Here is a 20,224-nt window from a genome sequence, read left to right as displayed (position 1 = left end):
ACATAGACACACAGGGACAAACCTCTTGGCCCATAGACTGTCAGCGGGGCAGTCAAGCCAAGACCGCAGTGGCTAGTGCAATGTGAAATGCACACGCCACACACTGAATTTAGTGCCTCTTGCCCTCTGGCGGCCAGGCCCAGTGGGACAAGCATCTAGCACAGAGCAAGCATTAAAAGAGATGCTCCTTCACCTCAAGAGCAGCCCGCGGCCTGACCCCCGCGGCAGAACCACTCCCAGTGCAGCCCGGCTGTGGTGACGCTTGTGGCCTGCACAGCCGGGGAGGGAGGTTCTACGCTGAAAGCCCCTGTTCCCATCCCAGGGGTGCTGTAAATCAGAGACGAGGCTGGCAGGCGCAGAGCTGTCAATGATGTGTATTTCTCAGGGGACGTGGAACAGGGAGGGTAAAAGGCGTCACTGCCCCTGCAAATCCTGCCCCCACCCCCCAGGGGACCTGCTCCCCTTGGCCCCACAGACGCACGGAGCGTTGCTAAGGTGCACTCAGTCGCCACGCAACATTAGGAACCAGCTAGCTACAAAGCACACAGCAATGGGCATGACATCAGCTCTGCTGGCCTGGAAAGCGTCTGGCTGAAGGAGGAGGGCTCAGGACCAGCAGTAAGAGGCGGCAGACACGCACGAGTTACAGTCAGCGCATGGCGGGAGGAGCACCCGGGGCCGGCAGCCTTCTTCGCCATCCCCGCTTGAAAGAAACACCCTGCATGGGAGGAAATCCCGCAGGATGCAGCCCCTTGCCTGTGGGAGGGGAGGGGACCTGGCAGAGGTACCAACACACCACGTCTTTTCAATTAAAATGTGACAATCAGCTGTCTCCCATCACTCCCCTCACCCCTCTGAGTTAGCGGAGATTGTTCTCATTTGTATCCTTCCCCCTTGGCCGCCCCAATGGGTGAATGATGATATCTGCCGGAGGGCGGGCAGGGCCTGCCTCAGACCCATGAAAAAGCTTGAGGTCAGAGAATCCAAGCCAGCTGTGCACAGCAAGAATTGTGCCGGGGCTGGACGAAGGGCCTGTTTTGCACTGCAGGCTGAGCGTGACCAGGCTGTAATCCCATCCCCACACTGGGCTGTGTCCTGGAACTAGCCAGGTTTGTAGCACAGAGCGAGGGCACGGCTGTCACTGAGGGGCGCAACTTACAGGTCCTGGAATTTAAATACGGCTGTTCAAAGAGGAACAAACTGGATGCGTTTGTGACACTTCAGCCTTTAGGCCGGGGTTTGCAAAGAGCTTATGGGAGTTGGGACCCCGCCTCCATTCCCCTGAACGGATGGAATTTGGGTATCTCCCCCCTTTGAAACGTCCAGCCTGAGAGATCAGGGTGATTTCCGAGTACACGCCAGCTGCTCGCTAGCCGGCACCGAGTGCCTTGAGACCCTAGGGCATCTCTGCAGCGAGCTGGCACTCAGATGGGAGCTGCATGGGGGAGCATAGAGATGCGCCCACGATAAACCCGCCCAGGGCTTGTCCAAACTATGTGGAGACAAGAAGCCAAGGCGCTGGGCGTGGGCTGGCGCCAGAGCCAACGCTCACAGGGCTAGCGGGGAGCACCGAGGCTGGCCGGGTACCTCTGAAGCACCCTTGATGACGCTTGGATGGATGCAGATTCCTTCTTGGGCTCCCCGGCTGCCCCAGCCCTCGGGGAACCCAGCGGGGGCAGAACATTCCCAGCCATCCCCTGGTTCTTGCACCAGTTCTACTTAACGCAGATCAGCTGCCTCGGCTGAAGGAAAATAAAACCTAAGCCCCCACCTCGCTGCAAACGGCAACAGTCCAGCAGAGGCTGCCTGTAAAGGACTGGAGCCGGGCACAGCCAGGCGGCCCCAGGGGTTATTGCTAGAAGATATGCTCCTGGCGCCGCCTTGCCACACCGGCTCAAACCAACGGGCGGTTTCTAATCACAGCTCCCGGCAGCATTCGGGGCGCTGGAACTAGCAATCTCCGGGGAGTGCCCCTCGCTCCATCATCAGGGCAACCCCGTCCCCTCTTCCTGCCCTGGGGAGGGGTCGGGGATCTAGTTATAAAACACTTCATCCTCCGACAGGGAGCTGCTGTCCACATAGTGCAGGGAGTTGCTGAGCCGCTTCTGGCGGACGCTGGTCAGGCCTTCCTGCTCTCCCCCCACGCAGGCCGGCTCCTTCTCCAAGCTGTCTGCCTGGGAGCTCCCTGTCCAGGGGGAGTCGCAGGGCGGGGGCCCTGGGAAGAGGTGGGCAGAGTTCCACTTGTCCACGCCGGGCTGCACCTGGGGTGTCGGGGAGGTGTGCGTGGAGGAGGAGTGGGCAGGCAGGCTGCCTTCCAGGTTAGGGTTACTTATCAGCTGGGGACGCAGCAGCAGCTTCTCCTGCAGGTAGACGGTCTCCAGGTCTGAAAGCAAAGCCGGGGAAGGGAGGGGGAGGAGTGTGCGTTAGGGACTCAGCAGGGCAATGCAAGCTCAGCTGGCAGGGCCTGGAGAGCGGGCAAGGCCAACCCTTCCCGGAGCAGCCCCCAAGTCTGGGTGCCTCACCTGGGACTCCTGATTCCCAGAGGTGCTGATCACCCGCGGCTTCCACTGACTCCGGCTGGAGTTGCTGGGTCCCCCAGACATCCAGGGCCCCTTTCCTGCCCTGCCACTCTGGGCTTGCAGAAGGGGATCCTGCAGGTAGGCAGAGCTGGCCTAGGATAAGGGTGTGGCCAGGCTGCCTCCGTGCTCCATGACCCCCAGCTGCCAAAACATCCCCCTTGGAACAAGGGGACAGACACAGAGCGAGGGATCTACGCCAGACTGATTCAGGACGCCAGCAAGGCTGGCACCGAGGGACCGTCCTGAATCTGTTACATGCAGGGCTGATCATGGCAGAGAGGAATGGGGAGGTACCTTGAAGCTGTAGGATTTCCTGGAAGCTGCCCCCATAATCCATTTCCCCATCGTCTAGCGAGGACCAGGTGCTCAGGGTGGCCTCGGTGATGGCGAATTGCTCAGCAACACCTGGGCAGGACCATGGGAAACCAAATCCAGTTAGAAGGGAAGGGGATGGATACTGGACCACCTTCTGAACCTGGCTACCCCAGGGTAAATCTGAAGTGACCCAGCTGAAATCAGAGCCCATTTGGATTAACAGCAGTGTTCCCAGGAGGAGAGTCTGGCCCGTCACCTGGCAAATCAGCAGAATTCTACCCCTGGGACATAGGAGGTACCCGATGGGCTCCAGCCATGCTCCATCCACTCCAGTGCCTCGTCTCCAACCGGGGCCAGCGCCCTGCTTCAGAGGAAGGCGTAGCCGGTCTGCAATGGCAGCAAAATCATCTGCCCCAGCCTCGGGCAGGGGTCCTCAACCCAGGGTGGGGGTCGCAGACAGCTTGGGGGGAGGGCAGGGTACAGCCTCCCTTTATTTATAGGGTTTCTGGAGTCATGTCTGTTGTGATACAGGGGTCACGGTATGGAAAGCACTGGGTGGCAACGGGGCTGTGACAACCCTAGCCAGGGCAGGCCCAGGAGGTCCTCTGCAAAGTTCTCACCGAGCAACGCCTCGGGGCCCAGCTGTCCACTGTGCTTTATCCCCTCCCTGTAAGGGACACCGCTGCACAAGCAGGGTCGCTGCTGGTGCACTCTGCCTCCCCTTCCGCCCCTGCACGAATTATCCCCTGCAGCCTCACAGGCCCGGCTCCCCCCACCCACCTGCCGCGAAGCGCGCCTCCTTCAGCTCGTCGGTGAGATAGGAATAGTGCTCTTCATTTGTCAGCCACGGCTCCCAGCCCGCCTGGGGGGCGCTCCAGCCTTTCCACTCGATGAGATGGGCCACCCGGCCGCGAGCCATGGCGGTGGGCTTGGTGATGTGGTCCTTCACGGTCTGGACTAGCCCTACCGCAGAGACACGGGATGAGCTGGACCGAAGCGGGCAGGATTCAGAGCGGTGGATCACCGAGCCCTGACTTAGTGCTGAAGGAACCACCTGCTTTCCTGACCACAGCCACGCAGGGTGGCTAGCGACCGCCCGCCAGCCAGCCCCCACTCGCCACAATCCTCTCCTAGCAGCTGGCCTGGATTTTTCCTTGCCCCTCTCTTGTAACCCCAGAATCCCTTTCGGGACGGTGAAGTGCACCCTCCCTTGGCCACAGGGCGGGGAGTGGGGGTCATTTTTCCTCCCAGCAATGTGAGGCAAGAGCGCCCCCCCCGCAGGGCGGCGGCAGCATTTCTCGCAGCGGTTTCTGCAGGCCTGTCGCTTGGAGCTATTTCCCCAGGAGCAGCCGCTGTTCTGCAGGGCTCGTTGAGCAGGGAGTTATTGGACGCTTCCCGGGGCAGACATTGCATCTCTTTGAGGGTGCACTTATGTGGCATCTAACGGGAAGCGTCAGCCACCCTCACCAAGGCACGGCAAATCATGACAGTCAAGGGGTGCTCGACTCTCTGGCTACCTCTGCAATTAGACACCCCAGGCTGGCCCATCAGCTGACGGCGGGGCTGTAAAACTGCAATGTAGACACTCGGCTAGGGCTAAAGACCAAGCACTGGGGCCCCGCAAGAGGAGAGGCCGGCCCCTGGTGTTTAATTGCTGTGTAGACACCCTCTCATTCCCTGCCGGGAAACGCTACCTTGCGCTACAAAGAATGTCTCTTTTCAAGAGGGACTTTAGCGCTGGTGGAAGGAGCTGGATCGACAGCCCTAGAGAGCAAATTGCTACCAACCCCAGATCAGGCACAAACAGCAACAGCATCGCACCCCTCAGTCCTGTCCTCAAAGATCTGCCTCTGGGGCCGGAGGGATCGTCCCTCTCCAGGGTGCTTCCATTTTATGGCCTGGCTGCTGAGGCCAGTCAGTGCCAGCTGTGGGGATGCTCTTTGCAGTGTGGTCACCCGGCCCCCAGGAATTGGACTGAGACCCCTCAAAAACTCATTACACGGGGGCCAGGCTTCAGAGAGTCACTGCTCTTAATAACCTGGGCTGGATCCGACTTTGCTGGTGATAACGTTTGGGACAGCTCACCCAGGCCAGCCAGCTGAAATGACTGAGGGGATGTCTACCCTGCAGTTAGCCACTCAGGGTGAGCCCGGGCCAGCTGTTTAATTGCAGCGCAGACGTTCGGGCTCAGCCTTCAGCCCCAGCCCTGGGACCCTCCCACCTCACAGGGCTGTCTTCCAGGCCCTACCTTGTTCACTCCAGTTGCACCTACCTTTGTTTCTGAGCATGCTCCTCAGCCATAGCACACCATGCCGTTTGCGGTCACCGTCTAGCCCCAGAGCTCCCACCTGAAGGCCGAGCCACCCTGCAGCCTCAGGCAGGAAGCAGCTTATTTTTAGCATCGCTTTGCCTGTTGGTTTAATGCCAGATGGGCCCGCAGCAGAGCCCACCAGGAAGGGGCTTGGAAGCAGTTCCAGAGGACGAGCCTTTGGCTGCACTTACTGCTGCTGCTTCGGATTAGCAAAGGCAGCCGAACAACTCACTTAGCAAAGCTCCTCTTGCAGGAGAGGAAACAGGAAAAACCACCCACCCTATGCACTCAGGGCTGAGAAAGAAGCCCCTTTTATAAACCTGGGGAAGGGGCGTGGCTAGAGGGTTGGCCACGCCTCCGGCTGATCCTAGCCCCACCCGGAATTGGGGAGGGGTTATAAAAAGCCTGGGACTGCTCCCTCTGTAGTATTATGTACTTGTTAAGGAGGTCAGCTGGCCCAGCCCCCAGTGGATGGAGAAAGAGGCTAAGCGTCTCCCCCATGCAGCCAGTCCCCCTTGATCATGCCTTGTTAAAAAGAACAATTTCTGTTCCTTTACCATTTTTATCATAACAGTCACTATTTTTTTCCCCCCTTGCTAAGCCCATTGGAAGCTCCCCACAGTCGGGTGGGATTTCCAGGTACTCTGGGTCCTGAAAGCACCTAGTGATAGGGCTGCCCCCCGGCATGGCCCCAGCTGTGAGCAACGCTCCCCCCAATCTGTCTGCAGACAGTAGGCGCTGTCTCTTGTGCTAATTGGTGACAGTAGTACACAGCCCGGGTGGGAGGCCATGGCAGGAGAGGTGCCTCCCAGGGAGCCAGGGCCAGCCCCAAGGAGGGCTCTGGAGACCTCGAACTGGACTCCGTGTTCGGGGGAGACGGGGCTGCTGTATTTTGTATCGTCTGGGCTTTGTCAGGGCGTGCGGCTCCTTTCCTAGATACGATGGATTGCAGCGCTCAGGCCTAGAGGCTGTGATGTGGGGGGTCGCTGTGGCCAACTCTGTGTCTGGTGGGACAGGGCGTGATCTCCTGGCCTGCCGTACGAGGGGGAGGGTATTTTTTGCCACTGTGGTCATCTGGGATTCCGACAGCACTGAAAAGTCTCCAGGGGTTCCCTGCACAGTCACCTGAGGACGGGTGGCCCCAATGGTGGGGGATGAGACAGAGGATGCCAGAGTCCTCTTCCCACCAGCAGCACCTCAGTCACTCGGGCCAGCTTTGCCCACTGCTCATCACCCAGGTGCTGCCCGAGGCCAGGCCTGGAGAGAGCTGGCAGACAGGGCTGGCAGGAGAGGTGTGCTGCCCTGCCAGCCCCCGAATGGCTCCACGGAGCCGTAGCGTAGGATGGGGAGTTGGGTTGGGACGGAGGGGCAGCAGCAGCACCGTGTGTGGGAGCCTGGACTGGAACCAGGAGGGCTGTGGAGGCAGACAGACGGTTGCCCAAGATGATGCTCCGGTTCTGCTCTGAGGAGCTGGACCAGAGCCCTGTAGCACTTTGCCATCCCCCCGCAGCCGCCAGCTTCAGTCCCCAGCTGTGTGAGCGTGGCAGGACGTACACCCCCAGCCTCTACACAGGGGAGGCCATTGCTCCCAGCTGCCCTCCGGCGCTGTGCCCCACTGGGCTGCGTCCCACCACGCCGTGGCTGACCCTCCATGCATCCCCCCCAGAGCTGCCCGGGCCCCAAATGGGCCAGTCGTGTTTGCTCCCTACTCCACCTCCGAGCTGAATCCTCCTCCCTGCACCTGTCTCCGGCACTGGGGCTCTTTCTCCTCTGCGGCTCTGGGAGCCGGGCCCTGGGCCGGCAGCCTGGGACATTATTCCAGCGCCGCCGGCCTCCTGGAGAAAAGGGAATCAGGCCAGCAGGGCCAGCTGGCCCGTGGTTTCCATGGAAACAAACACCTTATTAGTCTCTGCCGCACACAATTAATGATGCCGGTGGCTGCCTGAGGGGACGTGGCTGCTGCTGGCAGCTGATAAACCCCCTTCTCTCATCTTCCCTCCTCCAACGCCAGGGCGATGGGAGCCCCTGGGCTAGGGCCTCGCTGGTCTCTGGCCTGCGGGGAGGGGGAGGGCTCTCGTTAGGGGGCCACACCAGCATCAGACCCACTCACTTCTGGTTGCTGGGCCCAGGAGAGGGGCAGAGCTGACAGGCCGGAGGGTGCTGGCAAGTGTGTAAATGACCAGAGGATTTGCACGGCCCTACCCCTAGGCTGCTCCTACGGGAACTAAGGATCCTTCGGTCGAGTCAGCTGTTGAGGGCAGGACGTAGGGAAGCCCCATGCGGTGACATGAGGCGGGGCGGGCTGTGTGAGCCAGGCTGGGGGTCAGAGAGGATCCCAGGGTCTATGGGTATCTCCCAGCCTTGCTAAAGAACGTTCCCTGCAGCCAGATCCTGGCTCTTGTCTACCCCACGGCCTGACCCGGCGGGCTGATGGCTGCCCCGATCATCACCTCAGTGGGGGGCATTGGGCCCCTCTGGGGTCAGGCCCCAGCTCTGGTTGATCGGCTCAGTTAATGCCTGCTGCATTTGAGTGACGAATGACGAGACCCCTTCAGGCAAACCTGAATTACCAGGTTCCTCTGTCACCCCCCTGCCAGCGACACAGGGGGCAGAAAAACCCTTGCTGGGATCTCAGCTGCACCTAGGGTGAGCAGACGTCCCAATTGTATAGGGACAGTCCCAATATTTGGGGCTTTTTCATATACAGGTGCCTATTATCCCCCACCCCGTCCCAATTTTTCACACGTGCTCGCTGGTCGCCCTAGCTGCACCCTGGTGCTGGCAGTCTGGCCTGGCTGCCCCGTCCTGGATCTTGGTCCCAGCGCTCTTCTGGGCGGCTGTGCTAGGCCGCGGTGCTAATCCAGGGCTCAGGAGTGAAGCAGACAGGTGGAAGGGAGGGCTGGTCTTTACCTACCCACCAGAGAAGAGGTTGCCAGGGCCGTGACGTTGTAAGCGCTGGAGCCGGACTTGGAATCGGAGAGGATCCCGTTGGACGTCTTGAAACATTTCTGCAGAGGGAGGAGAGAAGCAAAGGCCGGCAGGATGGGCTGGGTCAGTGGGGAGCGAGCCGGGTACCCTCAGCCAGACCCATGCCGAGGGCAGGGAAGCCATGCAGAAGTACCGGAGGCCTCCAGGGCGGGGGGAGCCCCAGGTGACCCAGCAGCCCAGGGGCACTCAGGACTCGTGATACGAGATGCCACAGGTGGGTGGCAGCGGGCCAGTGGCCCCTACTGTGGACTCTTAAGGGGAGCTTGTGGGACCATGTCTAGTGCCTTTTGCCGCCACAAAGATGCCTGCAGATGTCCCCGTTCTGGTAACTCCAGGGGCAACTGGAGTAAAGTGGTCATCAAGGGGTTAACTGGGTTACACAGCGTATTATGGGGTGGAGCCATGCTCCATGCCCTCCCTTACTTTCCAATTTAGTCTGGTTTGGACCCCTCCCTCTCCCCGCAGATGATCTGGTGTGATGCAGTTAAGTTAAAACAGCAAGTTCCCAGCCTGCAGGCCGGTGAGTGAACAGATTTATCTTTGTCGCCCAGCCACCCCTTAACAAAGCTCAAAGTGATGCACCGGGGTGGGGGGACAGGCTCAGTGTCTGCCAGGCACCCCCCCAGCTGTGTGCAGTCTGCAGGGCTGGTTCTACGCCCGCTGGCATGGAGCCCTGTGATGGCAGTGGTCTGGAGGACCTCACTCTGCCACGAACACCCACTGGTCCCATGCAGTGTAAGGATCCCATCCTGGCCTGTCAGCCCACCAGAGCCTCCCCATCCTTGCCGGAGCTGAGCAAAGGCCAGATGATGCTGATCACCCTGAACCTACCCCCTCCACTTGCCACCGTTCTCCAGGGAATTCCAACCGGGACAACCTCCCCCCCAAAAAGCGCAGCCTCTTGCATAGCAGCCCCCACATACATCCACGAGGGGCACCACTTCAGCCGTGCCCTGCCCTGCGTTCTCCCAGGAGCTCAGCATGGGGTTCCCGGACTCTAGCAGCACCAGGTGCCCTCAGGGCCACACAACAATGGCTGCTTGCAGTGAAACAGGGGTGGCAAAGAGCAACCAACCCGCACTGACCTGCAAAGGGTCCCAGCAGAAATCCAGCTGATTTTCCTAAAACACAGGGGAGGAAAAGAATTCAAACATGAGCCAAACCCAGTGCTGTCCGGTACCCAGCCATAGCCCCACTTTTGCTGCATAGTTGTCAGGGGGGTGGAGGGGAAACTGAGATTCCTCTAGCCCAAGGCAGCTCTCTGGGGCAGGGACTGTCTTCTCTGTACTGCACCGAGCACAGGGCTCCTCTTTCTGTTTTCCTTCCTCTTCGGGACAGAGCCTGGCATTCTGTTCTGGGGTTGTACAGCGCCTTGCACAACAGAGTCTTGGTCCATGACTGGGGTGCCCAGGTGTTGTTATAATAACAACACGGTCCATTCGGCACCTGGGCTCACCGGAGCAGCTGTCAAGCACAGGAAATATGGATCCCTGCCTGCCTGACCTCTGTCTGAGCCACCAAGCGGCTGTTGCACAGGTCGGTGAGTGTCTCGGGGGGCCTGGCTCTGTGGTTACCTTGCTGTTGTCCTTCTCCAGGGCAGCCGCGGGCACTTGCTGGCTCCCATGGGGGGTGGAAGGAGGGCAGCCTGGCTGGTTGGTGTGGCTGGCGATGGAATATTCCTTCTGAGCGCTTGTGAAGAATTCTGCCACAGAAGGAGAAAAGAGATGGGTGAGAGAGAGATGGCGGGAGGGGCCTGGTAACCATGCTTTGCTGTCTATTTACAGGGCACTTATCAAAGAGATGCTTGGAAAACGGGGGGAGGTGGGAAATTTCAACTTTTTAGCCAAGAATTGAACCTCAAAACTTTCAGTTCAGAAATGGTGCTGCACTGCCTCATGGGAGTTGTAGTTTAGCGGCCCCATGGCCGCATTCTCCGCTACAGGACAGGCTCTTCAGCCAGACGACATCTCCCATGATGCACCATGATTTTTGCCAGCTGTGCCACCACAGTGCATGGCCACAGTGCATCATGGGATATGTAGTTTGATGGGGAACTTGGCCCACACAGGTGAATAGGGGTGTGACGTACCGGAATGACAACTCCCATAAGGCACTGGGGCAGCATTTCCAAATAGAAATACTTTGCTTTTCAGGTGCTCAGCTTTCTGATGAACTGTCACCATTTCCCAGGGAAAGCAGACACGTTTTGTGAAAAATCGTGTTTAGTTGACGACCTAATTTTCCATAAAAAACAGTTTAAATGGAAAATTTTCCCCCGAGTGTGACAGAGTGCTAGGAGCCAAGGGTAGATACGGTGCTCTGCTCGCTACGGCACCAGCTAGTCCCCCTGGCCGGGATTTAACTGAGAGGACGGAGGATGCTTGATGGTTTAATTAGGTAGGAGGCCAGCTGGGAACAGCTAAAGGCAAAGAAAGAAGTGCAAAGGGACAGCTGGCAGGGGCCATGGGAGACAGGAGCCTGAGATCTTGCCCTCTGCCTCCCTGGAGAGAGAGCGAAGGGGCAGTTTACTTCCCATGGTATGTTTCTGGATTGGTGGAGGGATCCGACAAATAACACACTGGGGCTTATAAACTTGGAAGCATCCAGCCTGTTTATGGTGGAGGTGAAGGTGGAGAAGGGAGCCTGTTACAGAGGCCTAAGTTATGGATGTGAGCATCCGTGGTCTCTCTCAGTGGCTTATATGCCACTTAATTCGGTATCTATCTATTCACCCTGCTCCTCTCGGGCCCCTTCCACCCGACAGCCACAAAATGCTTCACAAACATTAAGGGTTTGGCCTCACGCTCCCCTTCTCAGTTTTGCTACCCCTGCTTTGCAGATGGGGAAACTGAGGCACAGCCTGCTGGGAGTGTTCCTCAGCAGGTCTAGCCATCTCTCGCCCGCCTGCAGCAGTACTCCTGAGCAGTTCCAGCCCTTCCCTCGAGAGCTGAGCAGGGGGTTTGTACTTTGACTCATCAGGTATTTGGGGCAGGGATTGTCTGTGTTTGTACAGGGCCTAGCACAACGGGAATGGACCTTCCAGGCTCTGCCTCAGTACAGATAATAAATAATGATTTATAGGGTTATTTTATTTATTTAGGCTTGAAAATCATTCATACATTTACTCAGCTGGGTAGCATCATTCACCATCCTAGTGATTGCATGTCTGGTGGAAAGTCCAGACTAGGTAAAGCAAGTGCTGGATTGCAAAAACTCAGTGCAGGATGGAAGTTCAATGCAATCAGCAAAAACGCCAAACTCAAGATCCTTAAAACAAACACCCTACATGGAGCAAAAGCCTGGAAAAATAATAAGTCCCTGTAGTGCAAACTGAACAGCTTTCAGTGCGGACGTCTCTGTAGAGTATTTAAAGTGCAACAGACTGATAGAATCAGCAGTGCAGAGATCCTAGGCCAGGCAGAGCTACCTACAACAATCCACGCACCACTTAAGAAAGGCTGGACATATCTGGAACATTTTTACGAATGCCTAATAATAGGCTCCCTAACCAGGCGTTTCTTTGGCAACCCCACGGCAGGAGACAGAGAGGCCAATCCAGAGCAACCCCACAGCGCCGTAATGGCTGAAGCAGCGTTATTACCTCTGAATATAAAAAATGTGGGGAAATGAGCGCAGCGGAGGGGTGAGCGGGCGGTTTGTCTTGTACCCCTAATGGTGTGGGCCGAGGGATGATGAGGATGAGAAAACACCTGCCCTATAAGCTTTGGGAGCTGGGGCAGCAGTGGACGTAGCTGGTCCAGCCAACAGATACATCACTTAGCAAAGCCAGCAACAACTCCGACCCCGGTAGCCACACACCAGGGCAGTCAAAGAGAGGAGAAATACCCGAGCCTCCTTCGACCGTCACTAATTCCATTCCCAAAAGCCAAGGAAGCCCACGCGCCCTATCACACTCCTGGCAGATCAATGCCTTTGGAGTGGTTTGGCCCAAGAGGGGAACAAATTTGAAAGTCGAGGGCTGTTCAAAGCAAACCCTGCCCCGCATCTGATCTCAGAGTCTGCCCCATACGCTTACAAATCTCATCCCCTTTGAGAACCCAGCCTTTCCTCGTAGGAACCGTGTTCTCACCCCCGGCGCCCCCTCGGTGCCTGCTTTCAGCTCAGCGCCCTCTCCTACCCGCTGGAAGCTTCCTCAGCAGGAAGGCCTTGTCGTCCCTCTGAAAATGCCGCTGTTTCACAGCTTTGGCGCTGATGCGCCCGGCCGCCTGGCAGTGGGTAGGAATGTAACGGATGCACGAAATTAGCTTTCAAGCGTGGCTCTGCTCAGAAAAGTGCTTGATGTAAAGGGCTTGGTGAGGCTCCATGTTCATTTGTTTTCAAAGGGACTTTGGCTCTTCTCCTCTATTGATTTCAGGGGCAGCTAGGCCCCTCTCTACCTTTGAGGAGCTGGGCCTCAGTGACTCTGAATATCCCGTTTCCAGCTTCTGCTCCCTTTCGTAGCCTGGCTCCGGGGGGCAGAGCTCAGGACGCCTCCCTTCCCTGTTCTCTGCTCTTTTGCAAGCAGCACCTCACAGCAAGTGATACTGAGCCCGCCAGAGCTCTGCCTTTCCACACCCTTCTCCCCAGCCACTGATCGCAGCCTGGCTCCTAGCGGGCAGGGGCCTCGTCGCGTGGCACCTGTCAGCATCCTCGAACTAATAGGCTCTGCAGACCATAGTGTTATTAAGCACAACCAACAGTTCTGGATGGTGAGTCACAGACACAGCGCAGCGGGCCACTGCTGCCCAGCCTCACAGCGCCACATCCAGGGAAGGAAGCCACAGGCTGATGCTAATGGCCCTTGGAGAATAAAATTCCTCTTCTCTAAGATATTTACAGTGCGCGTATAGTCTGTGTGTATGTGCAGTGCGGTGGGGTCCGCGGCAAACCTAGAGCATTTCAAAGGCTTTGTTCCTCCATAAGCAGGCTCTCCACCGCAGCTTCCGGCAGCATTTAATGCTTTTGCTATTAACTTTCTCTCTCTCTCTCACACACAAACACACACACACAAACTCTTTGAAGTACGCCTGGCTCTGGTTAAAAGAGAAACCAGAGCTTTCCAAATGGAGTGGAAGCATTTAAAAATCCAGCTCCCCCCCTGGCATGTCTCTGAACCGCACCAGATCTAATCCGTCTGCTCTGATGTGGGTGTGAAATTAGAAGTGTGTGTAAAATTGCCACCCACTAAGAGGAATTGCAAAATGTTGGAGTTTTATGATAATGTGAAAGTAAAATCAGGTGTTTTTCTTCTTTGGACCAGTGTTGATTTGGGTGGATTTGTATTTTCTTAAATCCTTTGGTAACTGAAAAGGTGGATTATTTTTAACCAGGCTGTTTTTTGTCATTGACTCCTGGCCCGTGCTCTGGGCTGTGTCCCACACCAGGCAGCTTCAGACAACTTGGGGAGAGCACAAGAGAGGTGGTGAATGGATCTCCAAGGAGGTCGGGATCGCTACTCCCATTTTACCGGTGGGAAAACTAAGGCACAACCAGGGGCTGTGACTTGTCCAAGGTCACCCGGCAGGTCACCGGCAGAGCCAGGAAGAGAACCCTGGTGTCTTGAAGTGCACTCTGTCCACTAGGTTACACTGCCGCCCTGAAAGCCAGTGCCACACTGATAGTTACAGATGTCCTCTCATGATGCTCCTGGGAGGTGTTACTACCCCCGTTTTACACATGGAGCAGCCAAGGCCCAGAGATCTGCCGTGGCTTTTGCATGGACACAGAGGAAGTCAGAAAACCATCTTCAAAGCCCCACTCCAGTGCCCGTCCTTCCTGGCCTTCTGTCCCACCGCAGTGCTGCAGACCGAAGGGGTGAGCTGCTGCGAGAACCCACTAGCGAAACCAATCCCCCAGCCTCCCTTGTTTAAGGTCTTACGTAGGGCTGGGCAGAGCTGGGGGGGGCCTTTGCCAGCCAGTGTCTCTGGAGAACCGTCACAATTCCACTGGGCTTCGTTTCTGCACCATGCGTCTGGGCAGCCTTTGGTGGAAACTAGGAGCCATAGCTTCACCTGGTGTAAATCAGCAATGGGGCCGAGCCCCAGCTGGTTTCAGCCAGCACAGCCCCACTGCTGTGGCTGGAACGCGGCTGATCGACAGAAGCCGATGAACCGAGCTGATGTCCCCTGGCTCCCTGCTGGTAACAGCATCAACCCGCAGACGGGAACCCCTGCAGAGCGGGCCCATTTCCGAAGGGCCTGGCTCCAGCCCTACTAAAACCTACAGCCGGGATGCAAAGCTGAAGGGGAGGCTGCTCAGAAGCACAGATGAGCGCGAGAGCCTCAAATCCCATTGACTGCCTCTGGGAGTTGGGCACCTGGCTCCCAGACATGTCTTGGACAAGCTCCCCCTAAAGTACCTCCGGAGTGGGCTCCTTCTCCCAGGCTCTCCCCCACCGGAGAGAGACGTGTCTGTTCCTCTCACCCCTCCTGAGCCCCTGATCCTTCTCCTCAAGTGGGGCAGCTCACCCCCGCCCTTCCAGTGCCGGGTCAGCGCCATTCAGCTCAGTGCTGCGCTGTCTGGGGCTCAGTGCGAGGTGTGGACCCCTTGGTCCTTGTCACCCGGTTCCAGCCAGAGTCGAGGCCCTATCGAGCATCTTGGTGTGGTAGCACCCACCGGCGGCCAGTGACGAGCTGTGCCCTACCTGCCTTGAAAGCAAGAGACATGCACACGGAGACAGACAGCCGTGGAGAATCCCTGCAGCACGGGCGGGTTGCACCTGGACGGTTTGGCTGTGAAGATCCTGGGCGATTCATCAGACACACGTGACCCAAGGGAAACGGACTACGGCTCCGGGTGCAGCACGGCTGGCTTCTGCTGTGACGCTCAGGGTTAGACAGATATTGACATGCAGCCTTCACAGGACAAGGCAACGTGTGTAGTGACGGGTGCCTGTCTAAGCCGCGCTGTGCGCAGAGGGCCACGGTTTCAAAAGAGCTCAGCATGCCAGGTGCTGGGCATCTCGGCGGATCTGGCCCCCGTTGTGGGTGCTGAGCACGTGACGATCTGGCCCCGGTCTGTCCGGCTCCAGTGTCTCCTGGAATTTGTAACGGGCCTTTCACCTCTAGGTCCCCAGCTTGAATCCAGGTCAACTCAACCATGACGTGAAACCTGGTGCTGTCTGAGGGCTGGTGGGGCAGGAGTTTTCCCACGGACTGACTTCCAGATCCCCAGCCTCACCTGGGCAAGGGGCAGCTTCCAGGAGAGAAGCTGAGGATTCAAGAGGGAGCCGGTCCCTGAGCGGCAGGGGTTGCCTTTGGCTTGGGAAGGGAATATTGGCAGAGGCGCGTGGAGTGCGTTGCTGCGCAGGTGCTGTAGCTAAACAGAATTTCCCATTGCTACAGGCCTGTCAGCTGTCCTGGCTGTGCTTCTCCCCACACCTCTTCCTCTAAGCCCTTCCCCTCCATGGTGCCATGAGGGCCCGAGACCTCCTCATCAACCTCCCCGTAGCCGTCCATCAGTCCAGGAGGAGAGAGCTGGTCGGGGGCAGAGGGGGGGGTCTCTGCCAATGGAAGCCTTTTTCCAGTCCCTTGTCCATTCAGGCAGGGTTCCTGCGGGCAGCACCCACTGTCTCCTTGGGTGCTGTCTGGTGTTCTCAGCTCTGTGTCCCCTTCTGAATCCCTTGCTTTGCCCCGTGACCTACTTCGCCATCTCTGTTTGTAAACACCGGTTTTCCTTGTGCATTATGGGAGTCCCAGAGACCCAAGGTCTTAACCACGGGTTCTCATTGGCACAAGGAAGCTAGATATTGTAGCTGGATATTGTATCCTTCTCCGGAGCGACGTGCTCTGTTGGACCATTGAAGCACTGCACCCCAGAGGTGGCCGCATTTCAGCGTGGGATGAAAGGATCATAACAAATTGCTCTGTAATCCACCTTTTAGGATGAAAGCCTCTGTTATAAGTGACTATTTCCTTAAAAAATCTGATCCTCTGGGCTGAAATCAATAAAAGTTCCTCGTGAACGCTTAGGATGGGCCAGAGTTCGTGGGACTAGATCCCGAGAAACCCTGCCTCTCCTGTTATAAGCACCATGTGCAGTTTGCTTCAGGGCTGTTTTACCATCTGAAATCACCCTGGAGCAAAGCATGAGACAGATTCTGGGCCCAGTTCTGATCCCATGTATGCAGCTGTAACTCAGGAGTAAGCCCACTGATCTCAGTGGAGTCATGCTGGTGCAAACAATCGGGACCTCTAGCTTGATGAAACTCGCTTCCCCCAGACTTCCCACCTGGCACCAGACGCCTCTGTTTATTGCCTGCCCCTCCCGGAGTGACTGTTGGAGAGACACAGTGAGCTGTCACTGCCCCGGGGTTAGAAGATGGGTACCTGGCCGTCTGCGTGCAGCAAGCCAAGAACTGCCTTGGCAGCGTCTCTGTCTCATCCTGGTTGCACAGGGCTGATCCTGCTCTGGGACCAAGGCTGACACAAAGAGGCTTACCCGAGGTGCCCGGAGGCTAGGATTTGGGAGGGTCAGGTTAGGAGGATTATGCCAATCAGACCATGGTGCCATCCAGCCCCATATTCCATCTCTGACAGTGTCTGGAAACAGCTGTTTCAGATGAAGGTGCAAGAACTCCCTTAGTGGACAAATTTGGCATAACTGGCCCTTAGGGGAGGTTTCTGCCTGACCCCTATCAGATAGTGCCCTGTTCATGCCCTGGAGCATGGGGGTTTGTATCCAGTACATGACTGAATTTCCAGCTAGTGCCCTGGGGGAGCCTTGTAAGTAAAGGCAAAAATCTAAATGCCCCACCCCAGATCTGCCCTCCCCCTCAGCCGAATGACAGTTGTATGGGGAGAAGCGCAACAGCCCTAGGCTAGGAGGGAATAAAGCCATTCCCCGACTCCTTGCTCTGAGAGCTTGAATCTCTATTATATTCAGTAACACACACACCCCACAAACACACGCACCCCCGGCAGGGGCTGGCTGGCAAGGTGGGGAATGGGCAGACACCAAGTAAACAATCCTCGCTGGGCTGGAGAGCAGCTGCCTTTGGATGGCAGGTGCGAGTCTCCTTCTCTCCCCCCCCCCCCACCTCAATTCCAGCCCTGGTTGGCTCAGCTTCCCCCCCTCCCCCGGCCAGCCCTCCCTCCGCGCCGGGCGGTGGGTGCTCACCTTGGGACACGCAGGACCCCATCATGGGGGGCTTCTCTTCGTCCGCCTCGTGGAGGGAGGGGGGCTCATCTCTTCCTTCCCCGGCTCATCTGTTCCCAGGCCGGCTCCGCCGTCTGCCTGAGGTGCAGAGAAGACCCAGCTCCCCCCCCCCAAGCCCCCCTCCCCGTCTTATTTTTCCTCCTCCTTGCTCGGTTACTCCTCCCCCCCCAAACCCTCCCTTCCCCAAGTTTGCAGGCGACTGTGGCAATGTCTCCCGTGAGCTGCGGGGGACGAGGAGGCAGCCGGCGCGGCGCGGCGCACGGAGCAGAGGCAGACGGACGTGCACACAAAGAGGAAGAAAAAAGACCATAAAGGCAGCTCTCTGCCAGTCAGCGCTCCTTGGGGGATTAGCCGGGCTTTAGTCACCTCCCCTCTCGCCTGGCTGCTCTCCCCGCCAGCGCTCGGCGGAGCAGGGGAGCCGGGGGGGCCCTTTGTCCTTCCCTGCCCGTGGAGCTGGGCTAGGGGCCCACTTGTTGCGCTCACAGACAGCACGGCGGGCCTGCTTCTCCTCGCCCCGACCCCCGGCACTGCCTCGACGCCGGTGGAGCTACCCCTGACTCCAAGGAGGGTCAGGCCCGGAGGCTCCTTGCAGCAGCTGCCTGGGAAAAGGGACGCCCTCCCCGAGCCAGCTGTGACACTGCGGGGGTTACAAACAGGCTCCTGAAAACGTAACACCCACCTGTGACTGAACCGCTTCGCAGGGACCCCAAAACTGCCTCTGGGCTCCCGCTGCGGCTGAGATCAGCACTCGTGGGGGGGCTGGAGTGAGCAGGGGCTGCGGGCCGTGGCTTCGCAGCTGGGGATGAGGGGCTTGATTTTGGAGTTTGCTTCTCACCCCCCCACCTGCCCAGTCAGCTGGAGTTTGCTGTTTCTAGGGCAGAGTTGTGAGTCTTGCCCTGTCTGCAGTTTTCCGGAACGCCCCAGTTCCTGGAGCCAGGAGACTCTCCTCTTCCATTTGGTTCCAGCTTCCAGCCCTGCTGGTTGCAGAGGCAAGCGTGGAAATGTGACCCCAGTGCCCCCGAAAAGCTCAGGAAGCAGAAGGCAAATATAAAGAACCCCACGTTTGTTTATTTTTTTACATTCATGGTTTTTAAGCCAGTCTTGTGATTTGGGGGGGATTTTGACTCGTGAATTTTTAACCTGGAGGCTGGCGATGCTGCTTTGGGTGATGCAGAATCACAAAGCACCAGCTCGGCTTCTCCTTAGCAAAATGCTTAGTTCTCTGGCTGGTGAAAATCTCCGTTGACCTCAATGGAGCTGTGCCAGTTTAGACCAGCGAGGGATCTGGCCCACTGACTTAAATGGAGCAACGCTGATTTGCATCACACGAGGAACTGGCTTTTCATTTCTGTAGAACAGAAACTCCAGAAAGTGCAGTCTCAAGGCCAGCCTGCGCAGGTTAGACGCTCCCACTTTGCACGGGCAGCTGTCCTGCACAGCTCTGTCTCCAGGCGAGTCCATGACATGCAGGCACTGAGTAGAATACCAGTTGCAACAATGTGTGTTCATTTTACCGCTGCCAGGCATGTCTCACCAACAGGAACATGGCAGACAGCTGGTGTTCTGATAGATATTATCACTGGCATGCAGATGGCTCCTTCCATCTCAAAGCATTTTAGAAACAGAATGAGTTAAGCCCCCTCACAGCCGGGGGGAGGAGATGAGGTCCACGACTGAACGGGAGGAGGTCATTTTTCTACCCAAGTGTAGCTGGAAAACAAATCCTTGGGCCCAGGTCCCCAGAGGTGCCTGATTTCATTGGGACTGAGGTGTCTGAATACCCTGGAGGATTTGGGCTATGGAAATTGCTGCTGCTTTGGGCAGCTGGGAGCAGTGAGTCCGGGGCAGCCAGGTTACCAAGATGAGTAACAAGCAGCAGGTAAATGTCCCCTTGGGGAGCTGCCCTGGTCCCTCCTTTCCCCAAGTGCATGTCATGGACTGTAAGATAAAGTTGTCATAAAATCACAGGAGCTCTATTTAACTCAAACTGTAAAATGTCGATATACTAAATCATTAACAAGACATCAACGAATGATTTTATGGCTTGTTCTCTGGCTGGGAGGACTGGGCTTAGAGGGACAGGACTGAGGCTGGGGCACCGAGCGCCCCAGAGGTGAGGGGCGTTTGGGTCCTGAGAGCCGTGACTATGGGGCCATCTCCTGGGTCATTTAAAGGCAGGTTAGACACAGCCCCAGAAACCAGGGGCAGCCCGAGGCTGCGGGCGTGTTGCGTCCCTTAGCAAAGCCCTCGGCAGGGCCTGGCAATGGAAGTGGAGCCTGGTGCAGCTAGCTCACAGGTTCAGATCCAGCCCAGGGAGCACAAGTTGCTGCTGGTTAGCGGCCACGGGCCTGGTGTGAGAGAGTGCCCCTCCCCAGCACAGAGCCCACCATCCCCACTGGTGTTAACTGGCCCCCAGCAAGGACTGATAAGGGCTTGGTCTCCCGTCATGCCTCTGGGTGGGGGGAGGCTCGCCCACAGAGCAGGGACAGCAATAGAAGTCACGGCCTTGGCTCTCCGGGGCTGGCAATCTGCACGGTCCCGCTGGGCTGAAATCACCTTCGAGTACAGAACTCTCCGGGGATGGGCCGGGGCCGGGGCCGGGGCCGGGGAACTGGCACTAAGGCGTGGGCTTCCCGTGTGTTTTTCTGAAAGGACGTGAGCACCAGTGCCGCCATGTGGTGAGAAGCCGGGCCCGGCACAGTGCAGTGCGATGGGAATGGATTGGCGTTTATCCTGCTCACAAGCAGAGAGAAGCGCACACACTCGGGGGCAAGCTCCCACAAGCACAGAGACGCGCAAACACCAATACACCGTGAGAAATGCACACGCTCCTATACATGCAGACAGCCCGAGGCACAACCCTTCCCACAGCATA

At 57.6% G+C, this 20,224-nt stretch overlaps 1 protein-coding gene across 2 annotated transcripts; it reads right to left on the bottom strand.

The window, feature by feature from the left end:
* Position 1: 1 nt before the first annotated feature.
* Positions 2-17,450, bottom strand: FAM131C (family with sequence similarity 131 member C). 2 transcript variants are annotated; one of them, XM_067566230.1, is made up of 7 exons: positions 17,311-17,450; positions 9,768-9,895; positions 9,279-9,314; positions 8,120-8,213; positions 3,675-3,857; positions 2,874-2,984; positions 2-2,383 (listed from the first exon to the last, which is right to left on the bottom strand). In XM_067566230.1, the coding sequence occupies exons 1-7, from the start codon at positions 17,333-17,335 to the stop codon at positions 2,034-2,036; spliced, it is 927 nt and encodes a 308-aa protein (XP_067422331.1). In that variant the 5' UTR covers positions 17,336-17,450; the 3' UTR covers positions 2-2,033. The 2 variants fall into 2 exon arrangements, with proteins under 2 accessions (XP_067422331.1, XP_067422330.1); XM_067566229.1 differs by lacking the exons at positions 8,120-8,213; positions 9,279-9,314; positions 9,768-9,895; positions 17,311-17,450 and adding an exon at positions 5,167-5,420.
* Positions 17,451-20,224: the final 2,774 nt, after the last annotated feature.

Source organism: Emydura macquarii, unplaced genomic scaffold (assembly GCF_026122565.2).
Source record: "Emydura macquarii macquarii isolate MOO-44397 ecotype Brisbane River unplaced genomic scaffold, CSIRO-AGI_Emac_v2 contig_2768, whole genome shotgun sequence".
In the NCBI taxonomy this organism is placed as follows: Eukaryota; Metazoa; Chordata; order Testudines; family Chelidae; genus Emydura; species Emydura macquarii.
This window is presented reverse-complemented; position numbering and strand designations above follow the sequence as displayed.

What these genes read in the sequence shown, in the direction of transcription:
- FAM131C (XM_067566230.1), bottom strand. Translation starts at nt 17,335, where the DNA reads ATGATGGGGTCCTGCGTGTCCCAAG. An exon ending in GGAGGCGCGCTTCGCGGCAG is followed by an intron (nt 2,985 to 3,674) that starts GTGGGTGGGGGG and finishes GGTCCTGCCCAG; the next exon opens with GTGTTGCTGAGCAATTCGCC. An exon ending in GGAAATCCTACAGCTTCAAG is followed by an intron (nt 2,384 to 2,873) that starts GTACCTCCCCAT and finishes CTTTGCTTTCAG; the next exon opens with ACCTGGAGACCGTCTACCTG.